Below are 22,389 nucleotides of genomic sequence, written 5' to 3'. Positions count from 1 at the left end.
TGCCACAGTTACATTAAGCAAAACTGAGTTATAATAAAAATCTGATTAAAAAAGGTAAGTAGACTAGATAGGCTACCCATTCACCTTTGTCCTTTTCTAGCTTATCATACCACCTCGCCCGGGCTAGCCTGTTACTTGCCTCTGACTCATGTTGGAGAGGCTGCCCTCCGGTATCCACTCCTCTCTCTCTCCTTCACATCTCTCCGTTTCATTTCCCTCTACCAGTGTTGCCTCTGTCAAAGGAATATGGCTCGTTTGTCTTGATAAATTGGAGCCAAGTTTGTCAGCATGCTGCGGGTCATTGTTGAGTCCGCCAGTGGCATCCCCAAGAAGAAACTTGGAAACCCAGATCCAATAGCTGCAGTTGTGTTTAAAGGTGAGACATCCTTGGCTGTACGACTCTTTTACTATTCAAGTGCGCTCTGTGAATGTTTGCCCGGTCAACCTTCATCTTGCACATATTTCTATGCTGAGAGGTGTTTTTTTATTGATCAAACTATCATATTTCCTTTCATCCTCTAAGTTTAGGACATCTTTAGTTAAATGTTGCACCGCTTTGTGTATATACTCCTAAACCCCAGTTTGGCTGCTTTGCCAGTGATTCATACACAAACTGAAGAACAAATCCTTATAAGGTCAGGAAGCCCCTCTCTGTCCTCAGCAGGAACTATGGGCAGCTGCAGCTATTCTTCTTTTTTTTTTTTTTTTTCTTGACAAATTTTTATGCAAAAAAGTCACTCAGTTGTTTCAGTTGGCCTGCAGTTTGTTAGGTGTTGTTAACTCAGTAATTCCTTTACACACACATCTGCATGAGGCTCTTTTGGGACAAAGTAGTTCTGCTCACAATTATAAAGTAAACTCTCCAAGACCATAGAAATGGCACTGTATTGTACTGGTTTGCCCCTTTAAGACATGAGTACTGGCTGGTAGAATTTACATTGCCTTTGTGCTTACAGGTGAAAAGAAGAAAACTAAAGCAATCGACAATGACTTGAATCCCGTTTGGAATGAAGTAAGTGGGGAATTAGTAACTGTAATGTGACAGAGGGTCATGGTTGGAATACACACTGTAGATATTATATGGATTTGTTTACTGTAAAATGATGACACATAGTAGAGTTGCTATTATTAGAGTTAAGAATTATTGTCTTAACTGATTGTAAACATTTTTTTTTTTACTGTAATTACAGGTGCTTGAATTTGATCTGAAAGGCTGTTCCTTGGATTCTTCCTCATTCATATCTGTGGTTGTGAAAGACTATGAGACAATTGGCAAAGACAAGTATGTATTATGGCAAGCATCTGAAAGAACACTCTTGAAAAGGATGTGTCGTTTTCAACACATCTGTACATCCTCAACTCATGTTTGTGTTACTTTTCAACATGTGTTGTGCTGAAAAGTAACACAAATGTGCGTTGTCCCAAAGCAGACACACAGATGTGCTTAAAATGGCATACTGTTTTTAAGAATGAGTAAAAACATGACCCTCCCCCTCGCACACATTATCACAAATTACAGATCATGCAAACACTGACACTGACTCCACTTCGTGGAGGAGATCTCTGAGCTTAACTTGTACACTTTATTTTATTGCAATTTTCCTGCCATTACTGACTGCAGCACTAGGCGGTCATTACAGAAAAACATCCATGTTAAGTGTAGGTAGTACAGGTAATGAAAGAGGGAAAGTTGACGCCCTCTCAGGGTTTACCTCTTGAGAAGGTAGATTTGTGGTTATAGTCTGTGAAAGTATGTGTTTCTCAGCGGTCGTTCGTTTTGTCAGCACAGGTTCATTTTGACACTTTAGGCTGTAGGTGCAGTGGCTTAATGTGTTGCAGATTAGTCTGATCACTGTTGTTTGTTCCTTTTATTTAACAGCACTTTGTAACATTGTTATGAAAAATGCAAATCTAGCTTTATACTACTCCAATACTACTACTACTAACACTACTACTACTGCTACTACTACTAATTATAATCATATTGTTGAAAAAACCTTAATTTTTATGTGTTTTTGAGTTTGCATGCTCTAACCTCACTAAGCTCCTTTACCACAGCACCTCCCTGCCACCATGTTCAGACTTGCTGTGCTATAAGGAGGGGCGGAATCTCCTTCAGTGAATATAATAGCACTCTAGCTTTTACAAGGACTGTTGCCTAAAGAGGAAAGCGTATCTATCCTCTCTAACTTTCCCTTCAAAGTATTCATTGATTAGACTCAGAATATGCCACATGTGGATGTCTATTTGCCAGTAATATCAGGGTGTGTGAGTTTATAAACCAGGCCTTGCTCTCTACCCATGCTCTGGATTGTTGGCTTTGCTATTCAACATAAACATGCAACACATGCAACGACTATGATCCGTTGTGTTTCTGCAGTTCAGACAGGGAGGGAGAATTAAAGTCGGCTCTTCTAATAACATTTCCACTGAGTCACCTTAGTTATTGTTGTGTGTAACATATGGGGGGGGGTTTGCCAGAGCCAGGCACACTTTTTTTCCACCATGACTGCCTGGTGTAACCTAGCAACACGGGGAAGAGGGAGGGGGAGCAGAGCTGGAGAGCTTGCACTGGCTTGTCATTGGCAGATGGGGGATGACTGTTAGTAGCTCAGTCTGTGTGGCTGCAAAATGACCTTCATACGTGGTATATGTGCGTAATCTGTTTATAGAGGAATAGCGCCGTGATACTAAAGAGAAAATACCAACTTAAATGTAAATGCAGCCTGAAACAGTATCTCTATAATGTTTGAAATTTCAGGCAACATTTGTGAATAACTCTCCCCTACTTTTGCAATCTAGAGAAGGAATGTGACTCAGAAAGCCTGACATTTACTCTGCCAAGCCATCAAGAGAAACCGTCTCAAGATGCTCAGCTGGCAATGGTGACTGCTGACTTTGTGGGCTAGGAATTTTTGTTTGAGGCTTTACACCTAAATTAGCTTTTTTTTTTTTTTCAATGCAGGGTAAATGTGGAAGTAGTGGTATCAGTATGGCAGAAAAATCACCCTCGGTACTGCCACTTTGTCACTGTGGTTTTGGTTTCTTTTTCATTGTTAGTGGAGAAGCTCCAAATATGTTGCTTGAAGACATCACAGACTAGAGTTTTGGGTTTCTGTTTTGGGAAATACACTACAAAATCAGTGCGAGAATTAATTTCACCAAGAAACAAAACTTGAACCGTTGGATGAATCACACAGCGCTGATCAGAGCTTCATGCAAACCTCTGCTGGCCTCTGCTGTGGCAGGAAGAGTAAATTGTCACACCAGGAATTTCCTTTCAGTCTGATGCTTCACAGCTGACCCTGCTGTCCATGGAGCTTTGCACTCCAAGTCCATGTCAACCCAAGATTTTTAAAGCTCTGTACATTGACAAATCACAACTGGTGTGTGTGTGTGTGTGTGTGTGTGTGTGCTAGAGAGAGAGCAAGAGGGCGAATGAGCAAGCCTGAGCATAAACATGCATATCATCCTACTATAAAATGAGGAAAACTCTGTCTGTCTGTCTGTCTGGCTGCATCCATTTTGCTCCTCAATGGTTTGGCCAATCAATCTGAAACTGCACATGGGCATTGAGCATATGCATAGGCAGGGACTGACGAAGCTGATTTTTCCATTTCCCAAAATTTACGCTGTTTATGCGCATTTTTGGCAAGTTTGCGCGGATCCCCGGGTATGGACTAGTGCGTATGATTGTGGATGCTCTTGTATTGCTTTGTACATTGCTTTCTTAAACTGCGTCCTCACCCTCCCTCTAGTCTCTATATCTGTCCACCCCTCAGCTGGCACAGAACGCCCGGCACATGCCTGTGGCGCATGTTAATTGTTTCCACATTTCTGCTTTTTTTTGTCCAGTCTTTCATCATAGGCTTGCCTGTGGAACGTGTGACATTTGGTCCCTTGAAATACAAGCTACTGCTACTCCTAAATGGCTCTATTGCCAAAATAGGCAGAGCAAAGCCGATGTTTGTCATTGAGACAGCTTTTTATAGATGTAAATGTTTATCAGGAACCAAGACAGAATTATGTCTTATCACTAATATATTCACAAGTTCCACTGGAATCCATCCATTAACCACAATAAATCAATAAATTCAGATTATGGCTTGGAAACTTTTCAGTAAATGTATTTTTTTTGTAATTTGCACATTTAGAACAAAAGATGTAAGTGTCACGTTATGGTTATTAATCACTGTTGCTACATGACTTCTGTTTGGTAAGCAGAGGAGGAGGAGCACTATGTAGGCATTGTTTCTCGGTTTCTCATATGTGAAGAAGTGAAACTGGGAAGTGGCTATGATATCAGAAGTACAATAAACAGAACTAACTGAATCTGAACACCAACAAGAGAAATTTATAACCATAGACACAATGCCTCACCACAGGTCACCAGCTCCCTCATGTGGGGGAGGTAATGGTTCAGGCTCGTCACAGAGCGTGGAACCAAAGCATCATTCCTATGATTACTTTTAGATATTCATCATCGCCACTGTGTCCAGCACAGTCACTTGTTTCTCTCCACGTGCACCGACCCCTACCTTGACGTATGGCTAAATACAGGCTCAAGTGCATTTTTGCTAAATGAGTAATTATCTGATTGCTTTTCAGGTTCATTGGCTCAGCGAAAATTTCCTTGAGAGACTTGGCCAGCGGTCACACAAAGTCCCTCCCATCCAAGAATGTGCCCTTGGTCAATGAGAAACAACAGGCGATTGGGGTGAATAATTATTATACTGTAGATTGATTTCATGCACTTTTTTTTAAACATTTACACATGTGGGTTATACTGATATATCAATTTTCCAATGTACTGGGCCTTTTATGAAAAATCTGATATTGTCCAGTCAGTGTCATCCACCTCTGACATGATGGATATGATGCAGTTTGTTTGATTACATATTTATTTAGCAGTTGATCAATTTTATACCAATGGGAAGCCCTTAACCTTCATGTAATTATTATTATTGATGTCCTGGGCTTCAATGGAGAATTAGTGTATCATGGTCTAAATACTGTTTCAGAAGCTTTGCCACCCTGTCAAGTATACAATTCTGGGGAAAACACTCAATATGATTTTTCTTAAATCTTTTTTTTTGGGCTAGAAAATGGTCAAATTTAATGACATTGGATATCGGCACAAAATATGTATTGGTAGCTTAAGTACAAAAATATTGGGATCTGTACTAGCCTATTGTACATAATTTTGTATTAGACATTTAGATACAATGATGCTAATTTATTTTTATTTTTTTCGTAGGCAAACATTAATTTGCTCATTGGGTATGAGCCGCCTGCCAGCAGCACTCCCAACTTAAATGAACCTGATGGAGTCATGTCTCATGGAGATGCTGGTGAGCTACATTTAACAAATATTAACAACATGTTTAACAAATATGGCGATGAAGTGCCTTTTCCCTTGTAATGAATGACTGCAAATCAGGTTGAGAAATGAGCACCTGCTCTCAGAAGTAAACAATGAATTACAGACATTATATTACAACCAAACAATCAGCTTGCTTTAAAAGATTGCCACAGATTTTTATTATAACTTAAAAGAATCTACAGTCAACATAAGCCAATATAAACTAGAGTATGTATCTTATTGTGTAGCAAGAATATGCAGATTGTTATTTTATTGTGTTTTTGCATGGCAGGAGGCAGCGAGGAGGCAGAAGAGGGGGAGGAGGACATGGAGGGAGGAGGAGGGGGTCAGGTAGGAAGTCCAGGAGCTGCTGGCACACCAAGCCAGCCTGGGAAGCCCAGCCAGAAGCCCATCCGTCTCAGCCGTAAGAGGCACAGGGCCTTGGCCAACAAGCCGCAGGACTTCCAGGTATTGTATGGAACACTGGGATGGCCTTTGGGAGCAAGTTTTGATTACTTTTGGAGCGCACTCCATTCTTTGATAATCGCATGTGTCAAGTTAGGAGGAAATTCTTATTGTTTTATGATACGAATGACAGCCAGTGTATCTTAGAGAGACATAGAGACCGGGACCACAACTGGGACCACGACTGTCACCGTGACGCTCACCAGTGACAGGGGGGAAAGCCAATAGAGAGTGATTTTGTTAATCTTCCATATTAGATGATTTCAAGCATCAAATGAGCATCCTTTTGGTCTGGTGTAAAGACAAACACACATATTCACAAGTATTATTTCCATAAGCAATGTATTTGCATATTTTCAATCTCATGAAAGGTCCGGAAATGTATATGAGCAGGCTTGGTCCTATACTGAATACATTATCAATAGCGGCCTTTCGTTAATGACACAGATGAACTGTCTCACTTTTGCCTTGCTGTTTCTTGCAATGTCCAGATTCGTATTCGAGTTATTGAGGGTCGACAGCTGCCTGGCAACAACATCAAGCCGGTGGTTAAGGTGAATGTATGTGAACACACCCACAGGACCAGAATCAGAAGAGGGAATAACCCGTTCTTCGATGAGGTAATGAGATCATCGCCACATAAAAATACTGATGTCATGATGCCTTTTACCTTGCTTGACTTTTTTAAACTTCCTCTTATCTTCTGTCTTTGCCTGTTGATGCCCCTCATACCCTCCACCAGCTTCAATAACTTCCCGATGTGTTTCTCTCTCTCCATCCGCAGCAGTGATTTAACAGCGGAGCGCTAACCCAGTATCCTCAGCTTTCTCTCGTATCTAATACTTCTCATCTGCATTTTCCTCTCAGTCTCAGTCCATGCCAAAAGCATAAGCATCTCAGCTTAATGAGTTGTAAGTCCTATGATGTTTGTCTTAACCAAGTGTTGGAGTGAGAACCAAGTGTTTTTGTTTAAATCTGTGGCATAAAAATGTATATACAGTGACTACAGAAATAGACATTTTCTTAATTATGATTTTTTTCTGGCCCTCAGATATTTTTCTTCAATGTGAACATGCTTCCCTCAGAGCTGTTTGATGAGAACATATCTCTTCGGGTGAGCACTGATAATTCTTGTTCTTCTAGCACACTATCTCAAACTGTGTAGTCACTTGGATAACTTAAACACACTCTTATCAAAAGGAAAATGGAAGATCAACTCAATTCAACAGATCTGCTGAAGTCTTCATGCTATTTTCTGTTGACAGCACTATATCTCTCTCCACTCCCCATGCAGGTTTACGACTCCTTCTCCCTCAGAGCCGACAGTCTAATGGGGGAGTTCAAGGTAAGGGCTTTCAAGTACTTACCTCTGATTTATTTATTTCTGTGGAAACATCCAGATTCATCACTCTTTAGTATGGATTCTGTGTAGCTGAATCATGGCACTTTATCACCAGTTGGCTGACAGATTTCAGTTTTGTTCCAATAACTTAACATGTTCTCCTTGTTTATCCAGCTGGATGTTGGCTATATCTACGATGAACCTGGTCAGTCTTTCAACATAAAATGCTTACTCTGAAACATTATTTTAGATCTTATTCTGTGCATGTTTGAAAGTGTTTATACTGTGCCATTTCCAGGCCATGCTGTAATGAGGAAATGGCTTCTCCTGAGTGATCCTGACGACTCCAGCTCCGGGGCGAGGGGCTACCTGAAAGTCAGCATGATTATTGTGGGAACTGGGGATGAGCCACCGGTGCGAATACCTCCTTACACACTGCCAAACACATCTCTCTTAGATACAGATTACAGATCAGTACAGAAAAAGACCATAACAAACTCTCCTCTCCTCTCCTCTCCTCTCCTCTCCTCTCCTCTCCTCTGTATGCAGACGGAGAAGAGAGACAGAAATGAGGAGCAGGATGACATAGAGAGTAACCTCTTGCTGCCAGCTGGTGTCACGTTGCGATGGGCCACTCTGAACCTCAAAGTCTACCGTGCCGAGGATATGCCCCAGAGTAAGCCACCCATACATTCACATACACCCGGTAATCTATTTCAGTCAAATGTCCTTGAGAATCTTCTACATATAAAATGATCTTGTGTTGCAGTGGATGATGCGTTCGTTCAGACAGTGAAACAAGTTTTTGGAGGGGACGGAGATAAGAAAAACTTGGTGGATCCATTTTTGGAGATCAGCTTTGCTGGCAAAAAGGTATTTTATGTTCATGTAGAAGGAAAAAAACAGATTATCATGTTCTTATTGTGTGCACACACCTATGGATATTATTGATTCCTTGTCCTTGTTTTAGCTGTGCACCAAAATTGTAGAGAAAAATGCAAATCCAGAGTGGAACCAACTAATCAATCTCCAAGTCAAGGTATGAGAGCTGCACATTAAGATGTACCTTATGGACTTCATCCAGCTTTCAGCAGCACTTGATTCAACACCAATTAACACACACCTCTTTCTTATTCTATAGTTTCCCTCCATGTGTGAACGCATCAAGTTGACTGTTTTTGACTGGTAAGATCTAGACCCGTTTATACAGTGGACAGCTGCACAGGTGATAACCAAAATTTGACATCAGCGTTTACTCTTGGCAGGGATCGTCTAACCAAGAATGATGCCATAGGAACAACGTTTTTGAATCTGAGCAAAATAGCCTCCTCTGGGGGTGAGATTGAAGGTAATGATGTCATTTGTAATGGATCGATATCACTCAAATGTTTTGTAACATTGCAAAATCACATTCAATCAAATGTCATTCATTGTCTTTTTCTGTTTGAAACAGGCACACCTGCTGAAAACACACTGTCATCTGAATGTAAGAAACAGCTTCAATGTGTCGTTTGAATAGATACACACAACCTTAGCTGTGTCGCTTACGAAGTTATCAGTTTTTACAGTCCCATGGCAGCGGGACCTGCCAAAAATGTAAAAATCAACAAAGATAACATCATGACAAACTACACAGTAGATGTTTAGACTTGGGTAGCCAGTGCTGAAAAAATAAGTAGATAGGAATCTACATGTGGGAATGTGTACCCTCTCGCTTGTTTTTCCCACTTAGCCCTGCTTCTCCAGGCGTATCCATACTCAGACACACATTACTCTTATATAGGTCTAGCAAACATGTTGTAAGTGGGTTTTTAACAGAGTTAACACGCCTGTGTGTTACAGTGAGTACTGCAGAGTCCGAGGTTGGGTTTCTCCCAGCCTTTGGGCCCTGCTATGTCAACCTGTACGGGAGTCCCAGAGAATTCTCTGGCCTGCCCGACCCGTATGAGGAACTCAACTTTGGCATGGTAAGCCCACCCTATTAGGTCAATACTGCAATGGTGGCTTGTTATGTCATTATTTGCTGTTCACTTGATTTTCCACCTTCATGTGATGTGTTACTGCTTTATGGAGTGTGTACATGGGGTTGTATATTGCATTTTGTTGCAGGGTGAAGGGGTCGCCTACAGAGGGAGGGTCCTCATTGAGCTGTCCACTCAGCTGGAGGGAAAAGCTGATAAGAAGGTGGATGACATCTCCAGTGATGACATCCTGGTGGCACAGGTACAGACTGCACTGAATAAACCTTGTGTTACTGTAACTACTGCTGTCTATTTATTCAATTGGTTTAAATTGTACTTATCAGCGCTGTGCACTGGGCAATGCTGTTTTACATGATTCATGCATAAACAAACCATTATGGTACAGTTCTGGGATTTGGAATTCATAATTTAGCACATTCCTTAATGAAGCTGTTTCCATGACACTGTTGTTACGGTGTGGGCCTGCCAAAGGGGCTGTCGAGGGGAAATAAGAATAGCTCAATCTCTAACAAAAAAGGTGTGTGGTCAAGAACAGAGAGAGGATGCCTTTGACTGCGAGAGAGCGAGAGAGAGAGAGTGCTTACAGGTGTATTAGATGTAACTCAAGGCAGACATGACTCCTATCCTATCTTGCTCAAATATAAATATTTCCTTTTGACACATGTCACACCAACACTGCTTCCTTTCCTCCTTCAATTCCTTGAGCAGTGCAGATCATGTCAGTGCACAGATAACTGCTGCCTCAGTCAAAGAAAGGGAGAAGGGAAAAGAAAGAAATATGCCCTCCGTAACCTAACACTATCGTGACCCTTTTCGTTGAGAGCAGAAATACCAGCGGAGGAGGAAGTACTCCCTCTGCGCTGTGTTCCACAGTGCCTGCATGCTCCAAGAGCCGGGCGAGCCTATCCAGTTTGAGGTCAGCATTGGTAACTACGGCAACAAGCTGGACTCCACCTGCAAGCCCCTGGCATCCACCACCCAGTTCAGCTTTGCTGTGTTTGATGGTGAGAAAACACAGCAGAAGAAGTCAGCAACATTGATATTCAAAGTTTCCATGCTATAATCATTACAGAAACCTGAGGATGAAGTTCATAGATATTGTAATTATATAGAGCAATGGTTCTCATCCTGGGGGTCGTGAGATAGTTTTGGCGTGTTGCAAGGTGATTTATGCGATAAGAAAAAAACATATTTCTACTATACAAATTTATTATCTTGTCTATTTTTTCCAATGTTTCTCAAATTTATGTTTTATTCCTGTGAAATACTAAGTAGTTTTGAGCCTCTAAGAATCCTCTGATAATGAATCAAATGAAACAACCTGAAAAGGGAAAGTCATTCTGTGGCTGAACTGCTAACCACTCTGAATACAGAGCCTGTGACGGGGGATTGCAAAAAAGGGTCATAAGCCAAAAAGGTTAAGAACCAACCAACATGGGCAGCACGTTTAGAGTGTGCAGTTATCTCCCTACCTTGTGTTTGATTTGACTGAGTGTTAATTGTATGTCCCACAGGTAATCACTACTATTACCTGCCCTGGGCTGACACTAAGCCTGTAGTGATCCTCACTTCATTCTGGGAAGACATCAGCCACCGTCTGGACTCTGTCAATATTCTCCTCTTCATTGCTGAGAGACTGGTGAGAACAGGTCGCAGTGACACACTGACCACATCTGTGGCTTTGTAATGTGTGCATACATACTGTTCATGTTTCTGCATACAGGACACTGCTCATTAACCTCTTCCTACCTGCTTTTGTCATTTATTCCAGGAGTCCCACCTTACCTCTTTAAAAACAGCCATCTTAGCCAAAGTGTCTGAGACGCGTCTGGCAGAGATTTGGCTCAAACTCATCAACCACATGATTGAGGACCTTAACAGGTAGGCATACGCTCACTGGGCTGACTGTATGAGCCCGCAGCAGGCCTGTGACTTGGAGTTAAGCCAAACGTACTAATCTTGTAAAATTATCATAAGAAAAACTGTAGTGTGGTCATTCCTGGTTTGTCCAGTACGGTAGCGGGAAGCTGTCTTGGATAGAATTCTGTTCTTGTATGTTTTGTTCCTTGTGCTCTCTTGAAAGAAATTCATCCATCATTACTTTCACTAACAAAAGGTTTTTGACAGTTTCCAGCTTCCAGTGCTGGAGGGCCAGCCTAACGTGACTGCACTGGACCTGCAGATAAAGAAACTACGTGATGCTACCGTCGCCAGTATCCAACAGATGGCCAGCCGCATGAAAGAAGAGGCCATAGACGTCAAGGCCACTGTTAGCGACATTGAAGACTGGTTGGACAGTCTCAAGCAGCTGGCGGAGGAGGTCAGGACAGTACAAATATGATGTGATGTGGCTGAAAGAGAATTGAATAGAGATGTGCATATCATGACTCTTTTCTGTAACTGGGACGTTATGTGTCTCCCACTCCTGCTCCACCAGCCTCAGAACAGCGTACCAGACGTGATCTTCTGGATGCTGAGAGGAGAGAAGCGGGTGGCCTACGCCAGAGTCCCGGCCAACCAGATCCTCTACTCCACATTCAGTGAGCACGCCTGTGGGAAACACTGCGGGAGGACCCAGACCATCTTCATGCAGGTACAAAACTAGTCCAACACCAGTCAACACTGAATAACACCTTCAAATGATTGATATCACTCAGCAGGTCTCACCATCTACATTTTTCAAATCATATACTGTATTTTATTGTTTATTATTTCATTTTTGTTTTGTCAGTACCCCATGGATAAAAACAAAGGTGTGAAGATCCCTGTTCAGCTGCGGGTCAACATGTGGATGGGTCTCTCTACCCACGAGAAGAAGTTCAACAGCTTCTCAGAGGGAAGCTTCAGTGTATTCGCTGAAATGGTAGCTACATCAAACATTGGCCTTAGTGGGTTTTTTTGTAGGGGCTTTTAGATGCTTTGTGTATTAGATTTCCTCCAAACACTCTTGCTTTCCCTCTGCAGTATGAAAACCAGGCCCAAGTGTTTGGGAAGTGGGGAACCACAGGCCTGGTCGGTCGCCACAAGTTCTCCGACGTGACGGGGAAGGTGAAACTAAAACAGGAGCGCTTCATGCCGCCACGTGGATGGGAGTGGGAGGACGACTGGTTTGTTGACCCTGAGCGATGGTAAGTATAACAAATTTACTTTATCACACATAAGCATGCACGCTTGCACAGTTTGTACGTGATTCATGGCTTGTACGATTTCAAGTGCGAACATCCTGTGCTGAGTGCGGTTCATATTTCAGAACTATCCTGTATTAACAAGCAGAAATCATAAATCAATGCTTGTGCCAGCCACAGCACAAAGCCATATTTCAGGAGCACAATCAGAGGAAATGAACTACAATTTTGGCGTCCCCCTGTGTTGTGGTTAAATGAAATCTCCTTCCCTCCCCCTGGTGCCTCCTGCTCCTGATGTGCTTACATTCTTCCACCACAGCTTGTGTAAATACTTTTAGCGCTGTAAAAGCCCGTCTTCCTGAGCTGTTCCGCTCCGTTTGCTGGAGCCCTACATAGCTACTGTCTGAGTCACAAAGGTTCGTTCTCCCCAACCTGTGTGCTGTGTTTATCTGCAGCCTGCTGACAGAAGCAGATGCGGGGCACACAGAGTTCACAGATGAAGTGTTTCAGAATGAGACGCGTTTCCCTGGTGGGGAGTGGAAGCCTGCCACGGAGCCGTACACGGATGTGGTAAGTCACAGTGGTCTCTCACACACGCACACACAAACATTGACCGGTTTAAAAGTCGCACGTGAAATATGTAGGTGTAGATAACCCCAGCACTATTAAATACTCGAGACAGGCAGGTTGTTTTATTGTTGCAATTACATAAATAAACATATGGCTTTTTATGGCTGTGAACGAGAGTCTTCTTCGGTTGTGAGGTTGAGCTGTTTAGTTTGCATTATGTCTGTCTGGTCTCATAATGATGCTTATTTCAATGGATTCAAAGGGGAAAAAACTGTTTTGATTCAAATGTTGAAGCAGGTAATTTTCCAAATGCGTTTTGTCCATCAAGTATAAATGAGTGATGGTGCCTTTGTTATGTAGAATGGAGAAAAGGCTCAGAACCCAGGAGAGTTTGAGTGTCCTCCTGGATGGACCTGGGAGGATGACTGGAGCTTTGACAGCAACAGAGCTGTCGATGAGAGAGGTAGGAAACAAAAACAACAAAAATGTGTAATCTAAATCCTCTATTGATATTACTTATGTGTTTTTTTTCAGGATCAAAATACAGTGGATCTAAGTAAGTCTGTGGGTATGTCTGTGTGTCTTTTTGGCACTAGGCTGGGAGTATGGAGTCACCATTCCTCCTGATGATAAACCCAAATCCTGGGTAGCAGCGGAGAAGATGTACCATGTCCATCGCAGGAAGAGACTCATAAGACCAAGGAGGAAGATATCTGATACAGCGGCCGCTGCCGAGGTGACGACAAGAAAGATGAGAAGTAAGAAGAAGTGGAAGGTTATGTTGGGAGTAGAGTTTCTGATCCCTCTTTTCTCCTCGTCTCTTCAACAGCGGCGGGATCCCGGGGAAGGCTGGGAATACTCCTCACTGATTGGCTGGAAGTTCCACAGGAAGGAGCGCACCTCTGACACGTTCCGCCGCCGTCGCTGGAGAAGAAAAATGGCTCCATCAGACCGCATGGGGGCCTCCGCCATCTTCAGACTGGAGGGGGCATTAGTGAGTCCCAATTAGGTCCCCCGAGTAATAATGGCAAATTAATGTGGTTACAAATGCCTTAAGTCCTCTGTGTATTCTACAAATGTCCCACTGAGGCTGTAGTCATGGCAACAGAGTTAAGATATGCCATCTGAGTCATATCCTCTCATTATTCTGCTCCATCTGCCCGTTCCTGTCAGCTGATTGAGACTGGCACACAACTCGGGAAGTTTGCATTTGTTCTGCAATTTAAAGCCACACTCTCTCTGCTCAGATTTTCATCAACTGTGTGTTTACTGTAATTTTTGCTCAAAAATGTTCTATTAAGCCCTGTGTTTTGTTTACAGGGGGTTGATGTTGATGAGAAGGCCAGTAAAACGGATGCAGCCAAACTGTTTGGTGCCAACACACCCACTGTTTCCTGCCACTTCAGCCGTAAGTAGTTATGCCAGATCCATGCCCGGTCACCGCTACTGATTAAAGACTCCAGGTTCCCTCTTAACACTGCTTCCTCTGTGACTGGGCCTAATGCAAGATAACATTAAATCATACTGTTGGTAAACAAGTGATAAATAGGTACACATTCCTAATTAGCAGTGTGTCAGGTATCTGGCAAGATTAGATTGTTGTTTAGTGGTGATACATTTTGATCTGAGCTGATAAACATAATCTGCCTTCAGGGTCTTACATTTACCATCTGAGAGTGTACGTGTATCAGGCGAGGAATCTCTGTGCCATGGACAAAGACAGCTTCTCAGGTAAAAATAAAGCAGTGAAATGTGATTCAGTACAATCAACTGCAGTCAAGAGAAACAAATTAAATCTATCGGTGATGTACAATTTTGCCAGTGTAGTAATTACATTGAATATTAGCCTAAACGTTCCAGATCCAACTCTCATTTCATTTCACAATCATATCCCGGTCTTCTGCAGATCCCTATGCCCACGTGTCATTCCTACATGTCAGTAAGACCACAGAAGTCATAAGGACCACTCTGAACCCCACATGGGACCAGAGTCTCATCTTTGATGACATTGAAATCTATGGAGACCCGCAGACCATCGCCCGCAACCCTCCTGATGTGGTCTTGGAGCTGTATGACAGTGATCAAGTGGTATGTTACTATATATTTGATCACATTTCTAATCCTATCAGAGACGTAGACGGAACAGGTTTCTGAAAATGCGCTGTGGTTCTCGGTTATGATTGCACTGCTGTACTTTGTGCCCCAGGGTAAAGATGAGCCCATGGGTCGCTGTACCTGCCCTCCAATAGTGAAGCTGAACCCCAGTGTGGCTGTCAGCCCCAAGCTGCTGTGGTTCCCAGTCACCAAAAAGGGCCGCAGCGCTGGAGAAATGCTGGTGGCCGCTGAGCTCCTACTGAAGGACAAGGTAAAGACCAGGTGGCATGGCAATATAGGACTTTTGATCCAAGTTGGTGTTGCCAAAGAGCACATTGTGATTATAAATTTATTGGAAAGCAGTGACAAAAGGAGACTAAGAGCTAAAACTAAGCTTCAGACTGAGCCTTAAGGTGAAATTTAGATATGAAACTGTTAGAAGGTGACGCTCTGCTGCTTCTGCCCCCAGGTGACGGAAGGAGATCTGCCCCTGGTTCCTCCCAGGCGGGGGGAGAAGCTCTACATGGTTCCCCAGGGAATCAGGCCTGTGGTGCAGCTTACTGCTATTGAGGTTTGCCATCCAGCCAGTCTGCTAGATGCTATAAATGCTCACACACATGGCATGACCAGACAAGACAAGCCCAACCCTAAGATATCTATTTTGTAGCATTCAATACAGTGCTCTCTTTTGCCTCTGTAACTCTCTCGTAATCTCTTAATCTTCGTAATCTGTTTTCGTGAATGTGTTTATGTGTCTGATCCCAGATCTTGACCTGGGGTTTGAGGAACATGAAGACCTACCAGATGGCCACAGTTTCTTCCCCCAGTTTGGTGGTGGAATGTGGTGGCGAGATTATTCAAACAGCTGTCATTAGAAACTTCAAAAAGAACCCCAACTTCCCCGGATCTGTGCTGCTGCTCAAAGTGGTACAAACCCTCAGACTTTTCATTGCCCACACAGCTATTCTTTTCCAAATAATATGACACCTTTTACTGTTAGGTATCTAGATTTCCCATATTTCCCTGCACGGGCTGTTCTTTTGCTCCTCACCTAGCTCCTGCCCAAAGAGGAGATGTACACCCCTCCCATAGTGCTGAAGGTAATAGACCATCGACCCTTCGGTAGAAAACCTGTGGTGGGTCAGTGTACCATCGACTGCCTGGAGGAGTTCCGCTGTGACCCATATCGCCTCAACAGCGAAATGGTCATGTCTGCTAAAGGTATACACACTTGATCAATATTTAAACACACGTGCATGGACACACACATAAACACATATACACACACACACGCTGGCTACATACAGTATTTATCATATCCTGTTTGTCTCTTTAGTGGCGATGATAGCAGCTGCCCAGGGAGATGTTGTCATAGACATTGAAGAGAGACCCATTCTGAGTGCTGAGGTAAATAATGCTGCAGTCACATACATAGTCCAGAGAGACATTTTCACAACTAATTCTTTTATTGATACATATTCTCTGTTTGCTTCCTTCTATGCAGCTGCATGCAGAAAAGGTGAGATATTTTCTTTCTACGGATATTAATAGGCAACGTCTGTAAAAATACTAAATCTATTGTTGCTTTCCCTCTTGTAGGAGGAGGAGGCAGTAGACTGGTGGAGTAAGTTCTTTGCCTCCCTCGGAGAGCAGGAGAAGTGTGGGCCTTACCTCAAGAAAGGATACGATACCTTACAGGTGAGGACATGTCATCGCACTTTGCCCAAAACACAACAAGTACAGGTTCTGCACAGTCCCATGGCGTCCCACACTTGTAGTTTTGCAAGCTACAGCTGGCTAGTTCAAAATGTTACCCAAACCATAGCCATAATTCATGCCAAACAGAGTGAATCATGACCAAAAAGTCCTAGTCATAGTCCTTTTGGTAGATAAGATATGTATTTCCAATAGTATTGACAATAGAGTAGACAGAGGAGTTACTTTTTGAATATGAAAAGAGGAATGTGGGAGTTTGCAGGCATGGTGTGATTATTCACAGTTAAGTTAATATTTCACAATAATAGTTTAACTTCCTTCTGGATAATGCTGAATGAACAACAGATGTAATTTGTAGAAAACAATTTTCTCAAGTGCTAGAAACCATGATGAAGTTTGATGATTCTGATTTACTGACCTGTTGTGCCTCTTGATGAAAAATGGTTTGTGTAAGTACCTTAACCAACTAAAAATTCTGAATGTGCCATGTCACCATGAATCTGTGTGTGTTATGTGTTTTTCTCAGGTGTATAACAGTGAGCTTGAGGAGGTTCCACAGTTCCAGGGCCTGACCGACTTCTGCAGCACCTTCAAACTGCAGCGAGGGAAGACTGAAGAGGACGAAGAGGATCCCTCAGTGGTGGGAGAGTTCAAGGTGAAGAAGACACATTTTGAGGAACTGTCATACAGCATTTCATTGTACCTGAAATAATGTTGTGTGCAACCGCTGCCATTGTACAACTTCTGTTCCTAGCCTTTGTCTGCCCTCTGGTGGTAATTTTATGAACTTTTATGAAAATCAGAATTATTTTATTTAGTCAAATACAATAGAAGTATAGGAATTTGTCTTGGAGAGATTGATTCAGGGACACTCAGAAAGTGACATAAGTACATGCTGGCACACATGATACAGAGAAACAGAACGTCATACTCAATGCAAGTCAACACAGCAGCAGGACATTTAATAGACAGTAGACTATTACAGGTTAAACATATTACATCTTTATCTCTCTCATATAGACAATATACAGTACTGTGCAAAAGTCTTTTAAAAGTTTCTAAATATAAAAAAATTACTACAAAGAGCAGGCGACTGACACACTAATGCAGATGACAAATAAATATCTAAGACAACATTTATTTGTATATTAGTATATACTATTTGTATATACTAAATATAGTGTCAGTTAGTAAGTCAGTAAGTCAGTTATCCACTCACAGATTAAGGGATAGTTAATATTTGCTGCTTATATTTAGGTAGTTTTTTCCTCAGGTGGAGGTCAAGGTCACCCAGAATGAAGACTGCAGAGTTGGCATTTCTCATCTCCAATTCTGTAATCTGTCCAGTTAATAAATAAAGATTCTGTTTCATCTGCTTTTACCTGAGTTGGGATGTGGACTCCAGCTATGTCCTGTGCGAGTAGAATGACTTTTGAGTCTAAAATCACTAACCAAAGAAGAGTGTGAAGAGGTGACTAATGGTGCTGACCTGTGACTCTTTGGTTGCATACAGGGCTCATTCAGGATTTACCCTCTGTCTGATGACCCTGGGGTGCCGCCTCCACCCCGCCAGTTCAGAGAGCTTCCTGAGAGCGGGCCTCAGGAATGTCTGGTCAGAATCTATGTGGTGCGCTGTATTGACCTGCAGCCTAAGGATAACAACGGCATGGTGAGTCTTGTATTAAGCTAAAATCTTACAACCACACAGGTTTAACAGTAAGCAAACTCTGTCCACATTCTGATCATAACTATGCCCTAGCCTTCATGAGATTTGTCATGTATCCAACACATAATAAACTCAGATGCTTTCAATATCTCCTTGAAGCTAAGATGCTTTTGATATCTTGTGTCGTATTTTGTGTCATATCTCTGTGTTCTATGCATATCTATGTGTCGTGTCTATGTGTTCCCTTTTCAGTGTGACCCATACATTAAGATTACTTTGGGAAAGAAAACAGTGGACGACAGAGATAACTACAAACCAAACACCCTCAATCCAGAGTTTGGGAGGTGAGACAGTGTGTGTGTGTGCACCTCATAGCATTTTTTGATTGATTTTGTGTGTGTGTGTACTTTTTTTCTGTTTCTCAGATACATTATTGAGTCCATTTTTGGAGTTTGTGTGGGAAAATAAAACGGTGCCTTCCCTTTTTGTCCAGGATGTTTGAGCTGTCCTGCTTCCTCCCTCAAGACAAGGACCTGAAGATCGCTGTGTATGACTACGACTTACTGAGCAGAGATGAAAAAGTGGGTGAGACGGTCATCGACTTGGAGAACAGACTCCTTTCTCGCTTCGGCTCCTACTGTGGCCTTCCACAGACTTACTGCATGTGAGTATCTACTCTGTATCTGTGTGTAGTGTGACTACAGATGCCAGATCTATGTTGACATATACCGCAAAGTGGGAATGGTAAAATTAGATGTCCAAGATTTCAAAGGTACCGTTTTCTTCCAGCTCAGGGATCAACAAGTGGAGAGACCAGCTGAAGCCTTCTCAGATCCTCCAGAACCTGGCCAGGCTGAGGGGGATCCCTCCTCCACGCACAGAGGCAGATGCCAGCTCACTGTCCTTCTCAGGAAAACAATACAGTCTGCAAGACTTCGGTACTGTCATTTGTCTAATGCACCTACTTATCTTGATTTTATTCATTTGCCATGTCAGATTTTGTTGATTTTGTTTATGTCTCAATATGTCAAAAAAATGCTTTGATATAAAGACGCAGCGGTTCTGTGTCTATAAATGTGTCATTTAAAGAGAGAGAGGCCCTGCCTTATATAGCATAATATCCTTCATCCTTCATCCTTGTGTGTTTGATGTGCTGTGCTCTGTGCAGAGGCGAACACTGTGGTCCATCAGCATCTGGGCCCGGCCAGAGAGAGGCTGGCCCTGCATGTACTCAGAAACCAGGGCTTGGTACCAGAGCATGTGGAGACCAGGACCCTGTGCAGCTCCTACCAACCCACCCTGTCCCAGGTCAGACACACAGCAGTACACCTGGATGCACTTTGTAGCAGAAGTAGTACACTTACAAGTAGAAGAGTTAGGGCTGTAAACCTATGTGCAGTTAACATATGCATGACATTGTGTGGTGGTTATGCTGAGGATAGAACCCCTTTTTCCCAAATGCAGGGACGAATTCAAATGTGGGTGGACGTTTTCCCCAAGAGCCTGGGCTTGCCTGGACCTCCATGTGAAATCACTCCACGCAAAGCCAAGAGGTAAAGAAACCAACAACAAAATAATGAAGAGACTTTAACATATTGCATTGAAGGATGAAATATAACAATGTATTTGACACAGGTACTGCTTGCGGGCCATCGTTTGGAACACTACTGATGTCATTCTGGATGAAACAAGCATCACTGGAGAAAACATGAGTGACATCTATGTCAAAGGGTACGTTGCTTTGCCTGTCATTTACCAACTAGAGGAAACACAAGCCTCTCCTGTTTGATTTGTCCTCCATCCATCAGACTACTAATGTTGACAAAGCTTATTTACACAGGCTGTACTTTATTTTACATCTGTTCACCCATTCCACTCATTCACACGTAGCTAGATTGAATAAAAGATGCCTGTGCCATGTTTCCCAGATGGATGCCAGGCATGGAGGACGACAAGCAGAAGACTGACGTCCACTACAGATCCCTGGATGGAGATGGAAATTTCAACTGGAGGTTCATCTTTGGGTTCGACTACCTGCCTGCAGAACAACTGTGTCTTGTCTCCAAGAAAGTGAGTGTGATCATGGAGTGGGGACAAAGCGCCAAGTGATTCTTGTTTAAGACTGCAGACTTTTTGTGGTAATGGTGTAATGGAAAGAGAGGATCTAAAGGAAGTTTCTTTCTTTTCACAGGCACACTTTTGGAATCTGGACAAAACTGAATTCAGGATTCCCCCTAAGTTGATCCTCCAGATATGGGACAATGACAAATTCTCCCTGGATGACTATTTAGGTGAGACAGCACTGCTCTTAACCCCAGTTTATTGCATGACCACACAAAGGGAAATCCTTGAAAGACAGAGATTTACTATAATGTGAGCATTGTATCTGAGTTGGGCAGGGCGAAATGGTTGAAATCAATATCATGATAATCGTAAGGATTATTTTCAATATCGATATATATCACGATATGGCTCACATATGCAAAATCACGAGTTTTTAAATAACATTTGCTTTTTCATCATTTTAGACTGCATACTTGTGTGTCACAATATCCCAAAATCACCATATCATCACAATATTATTCCACTGAAAGACGATAAACGATGATATTGAATTATCACCCAGCCCTAATCTACAGTACAGCTGAAATACAAACATTTATTGTCTATCCATATCTCTGACACAGGTACGGTGGAGCTGGACCTTCTCAATCTGATTCCCCCTGCTAAGAGCCCAGAAAAGTGCAGCCTGAAGATGCTGCCAGGAGCGGCAGGCTCATCTCTGAACAAAAGGCCGCTGCCCAACTCCCTCTTCTCCCAGAAGTCTGTGCGAGGCTGGTGGCCCTGCATGATCGAGCAGGACGGGAAACATGTGCTTGGGGTACGTTTAAGTCCACAACTCGGTCTCTGGTAAGGTTGTTTTCTATTTTCTAGTTTTCTGTTTGTGATCGTGTTTCAATATTTCACAGGGAAAAGTAGAGATGACCCTGGAAATCGTGGAGGAGAAGGAGCAGGAGGAGAGACCTGCTGGGAAAGGCAGAGATGAGCCCAACATGAATCCCAAACTAGACCCACCCAAGTAAGAAATGTGGAAAATCGTATTCAGAAAAATGATTCTGTAGGCCTATGAATTGTTTATTAATTTGCACAAGTAAATGTGAACATTTTCCCTCATTATTGTTTGTTTCCACTCAACAGTCGCCCTGACACGTCCTTCTTCTGGTTTACGAACCCTTGCAAGACCATGAAGTTCATCGTTTGGCGCAAATTCAAATGGATTTTCATTGGTGTGATCATCCTTCTGCTGGTGCTCTTGTTCCTGGGGATCCTGCTCTACTCTCTTCCTGTACGATTACTCATTAAACTTTATGCATTTTGACTATCTACTGTACCTTTTGACTATTTCTTTAACTTTGTACAGTAAATCAGTTTTTATTTACATTATTTTGTAGTCTGATGTCTAATGTCCATTATTCAAAAATAGTGGTTATGTCATCCAGTAACTTTTACATTTGTTCTTGTTTCCCCAGAATTACATCTCAATGAAGATTGTGAAGCCGTTCTCATAAGGAGAACTGCAGAGACGCTGTCTGCCTTCCTGCTGCAGGAGCAACACAAGTCCTCTTCACTGTACATAGTCCCACTGGAAATATGCAATTACTTATTCTGCTGACTTTGCCCTCCATAGCAGACTGACTCAATTCTGGATTTTCCCCTCACATAATAATTGCTGTCTGTTTTTATTTGTTGCACTCTCTTTATCACTTGCACTATGGTATCGCACAACTTGTAGCCAATACTTTTACAAGAGTGTCAAGAATCGTAGACATTTTAATAAACTTTGTAACAATCTTATTGTTCCTTTTTTGTATTATTTTGCGCATGGGTGACTCATGTAGCAAAGTCTGGCAAGCTATACTAGCAGTAGCAGCTCTTATCTCTACTTGCTCAAAATAGACTGGATGGGATTTTCATTTTACTGCATTAATGATGTAGCAGTTATTACCAAGGAGGTTTTATATTATCGTCATTACAAGAGCAATAACACTGCAAAGCTCCCGTTGTCT

The 22,389-nt window shown here is 42.5% G+C and overlaps 1 protein-coding gene across 5 annotated transcripts; it reads left to right on the top strand.

The window, feature by feature from the left end:
- Positions 1–220: 220 nt before the first annotated feature.
- Positions 221–22,165, top strand: myofl (myoferlin like). 5 transcript variants are annotated; one of them, XM_071516173.1, is made up of 53 exons: positions 221–376; positions 957–1,012; positions 1,191–1,282; positions 4,609–4,717; positions 5,258–5,351; positions 5,673–5,830; positions 6,319–6,447; positions 6,879–6,941; positions 7,122–7,172; positions 7,344–7,374; positions 7,468–7,583; positions 7,719–7,845; positions 7,939–8,042; positions 8,140–8,208; positions 8,311–8,354; positions 8,435–8,525; positions 9,026–9,136; positions 9,279–9,392; positions 9,978–10,155; positions 10,666–10,790; positions 10,923–11,032; positions 11,279–11,471; positions 11,589–11,744; positions 11,883–12,014; positions 12,116–12,279; positions 12,732–12,846; positions 13,207–13,309; positions 13,443–13,582; positions 13,676–13,840; positions 14,167–14,254; positions 14,500–14,577; positions 14,753–14,934; positions 15,053–15,211; positions 15,410–15,511; positions 15,706–15,867; positions 15,996–16,161; positions 16,277–16,347; positions 16,445–16,459; positions 16,540–16,638; positions 17,183–17,311; positions 18,170–18,325; positions 18,575–18,666; positions 18,816–18,986; positions 19,112–19,260; positions 19,491–19,630; positions 19,787–19,875; positions 19,958–20,053; positions 20,251–20,392; positions 20,514–20,613; positions 21,010–21,203; positions 21,292–21,401; positions 21,521–21,668; positions 21,853–22,165. In XM_071516173.1, exons 1-53 carry the CDS (start codon positions 289–291, stop codon positions 21,889–21,891), a joined length of 6,105 nt encoding a protein of 2,034 aa, XP_071372274.1. In that variant the 5' UTR covers positions 221–288; the 3' UTR covers positions 21,892–22,165. The 5 variants fall into 5 exon arrangements, with proteins under 5 accessions (XP_071372274.1, XP_071371948.1, XP_071372103.1 ...); XM_071515847.1 differs by adding an exon at positions 8,623–8,655 and having other exon boundaries at positions 5,655–5,830; positions 8,435–8,517; positions 9,012–9,136; positions 13,443–13,840; XM_071516002.1 differs by lacking the exon at positions 16,445–16,459 and adding an exon at positions 8,623–8,655 and having other exon boundaries at positions 5,655–5,830; positions 8,435–8,517; positions 9,006–9,136.
- The last annotated feature ends 224 nt before the right edge of the window (positions 22,166–22,389 follow it).

Source organism: Centroberyx affinis, unplaced genomic scaffold (genome assembly GCF_046629955.1).
Source record: "Centroberyx affinis isolate AG114_WGS23_722 - 3 ecotype Tasmania unplaced genomic scaffold, CSIRO-AGI_Caff_v1 ptg000004l_1, whole genome shotgun sequence".
Taxonomy (NCBI): Eukaryota; Metazoa; Chordata; class Actinopteri; order Beryciformes; family Berycidae; genus Centroberyx; species Centroberyx affinis.
Note: the sequence above shows the minus strand (reverse complement) of the source record. Positions and strands in the feature narration are given on the sequence as shown.

Excerpts from the sequence above, each read along its gene's own strand:
- myofl (XM_071515847.1), top strand. The coding sequence starts at position 289 with ATGCTGCGGGTCATTGTTGAGTCCGCCAGTGGCATCCCCAAGAAGAAA. Across the intron at positions 4,718-5,257 it reads AGAAACAACAGGCGATTGGG|GCAAACATTAATTTGCTCAT; the intron begins GTGAATAATTAT and ends TTTTTTTCGTAG. Across the intron at positions 19,631-19,786 it reads ACCAACCCACCCTGTCCCAG|GGACGAATTCAAATGTGGGT; the intron begins GTCAGACACACA and ends TCCCAAATGCAG.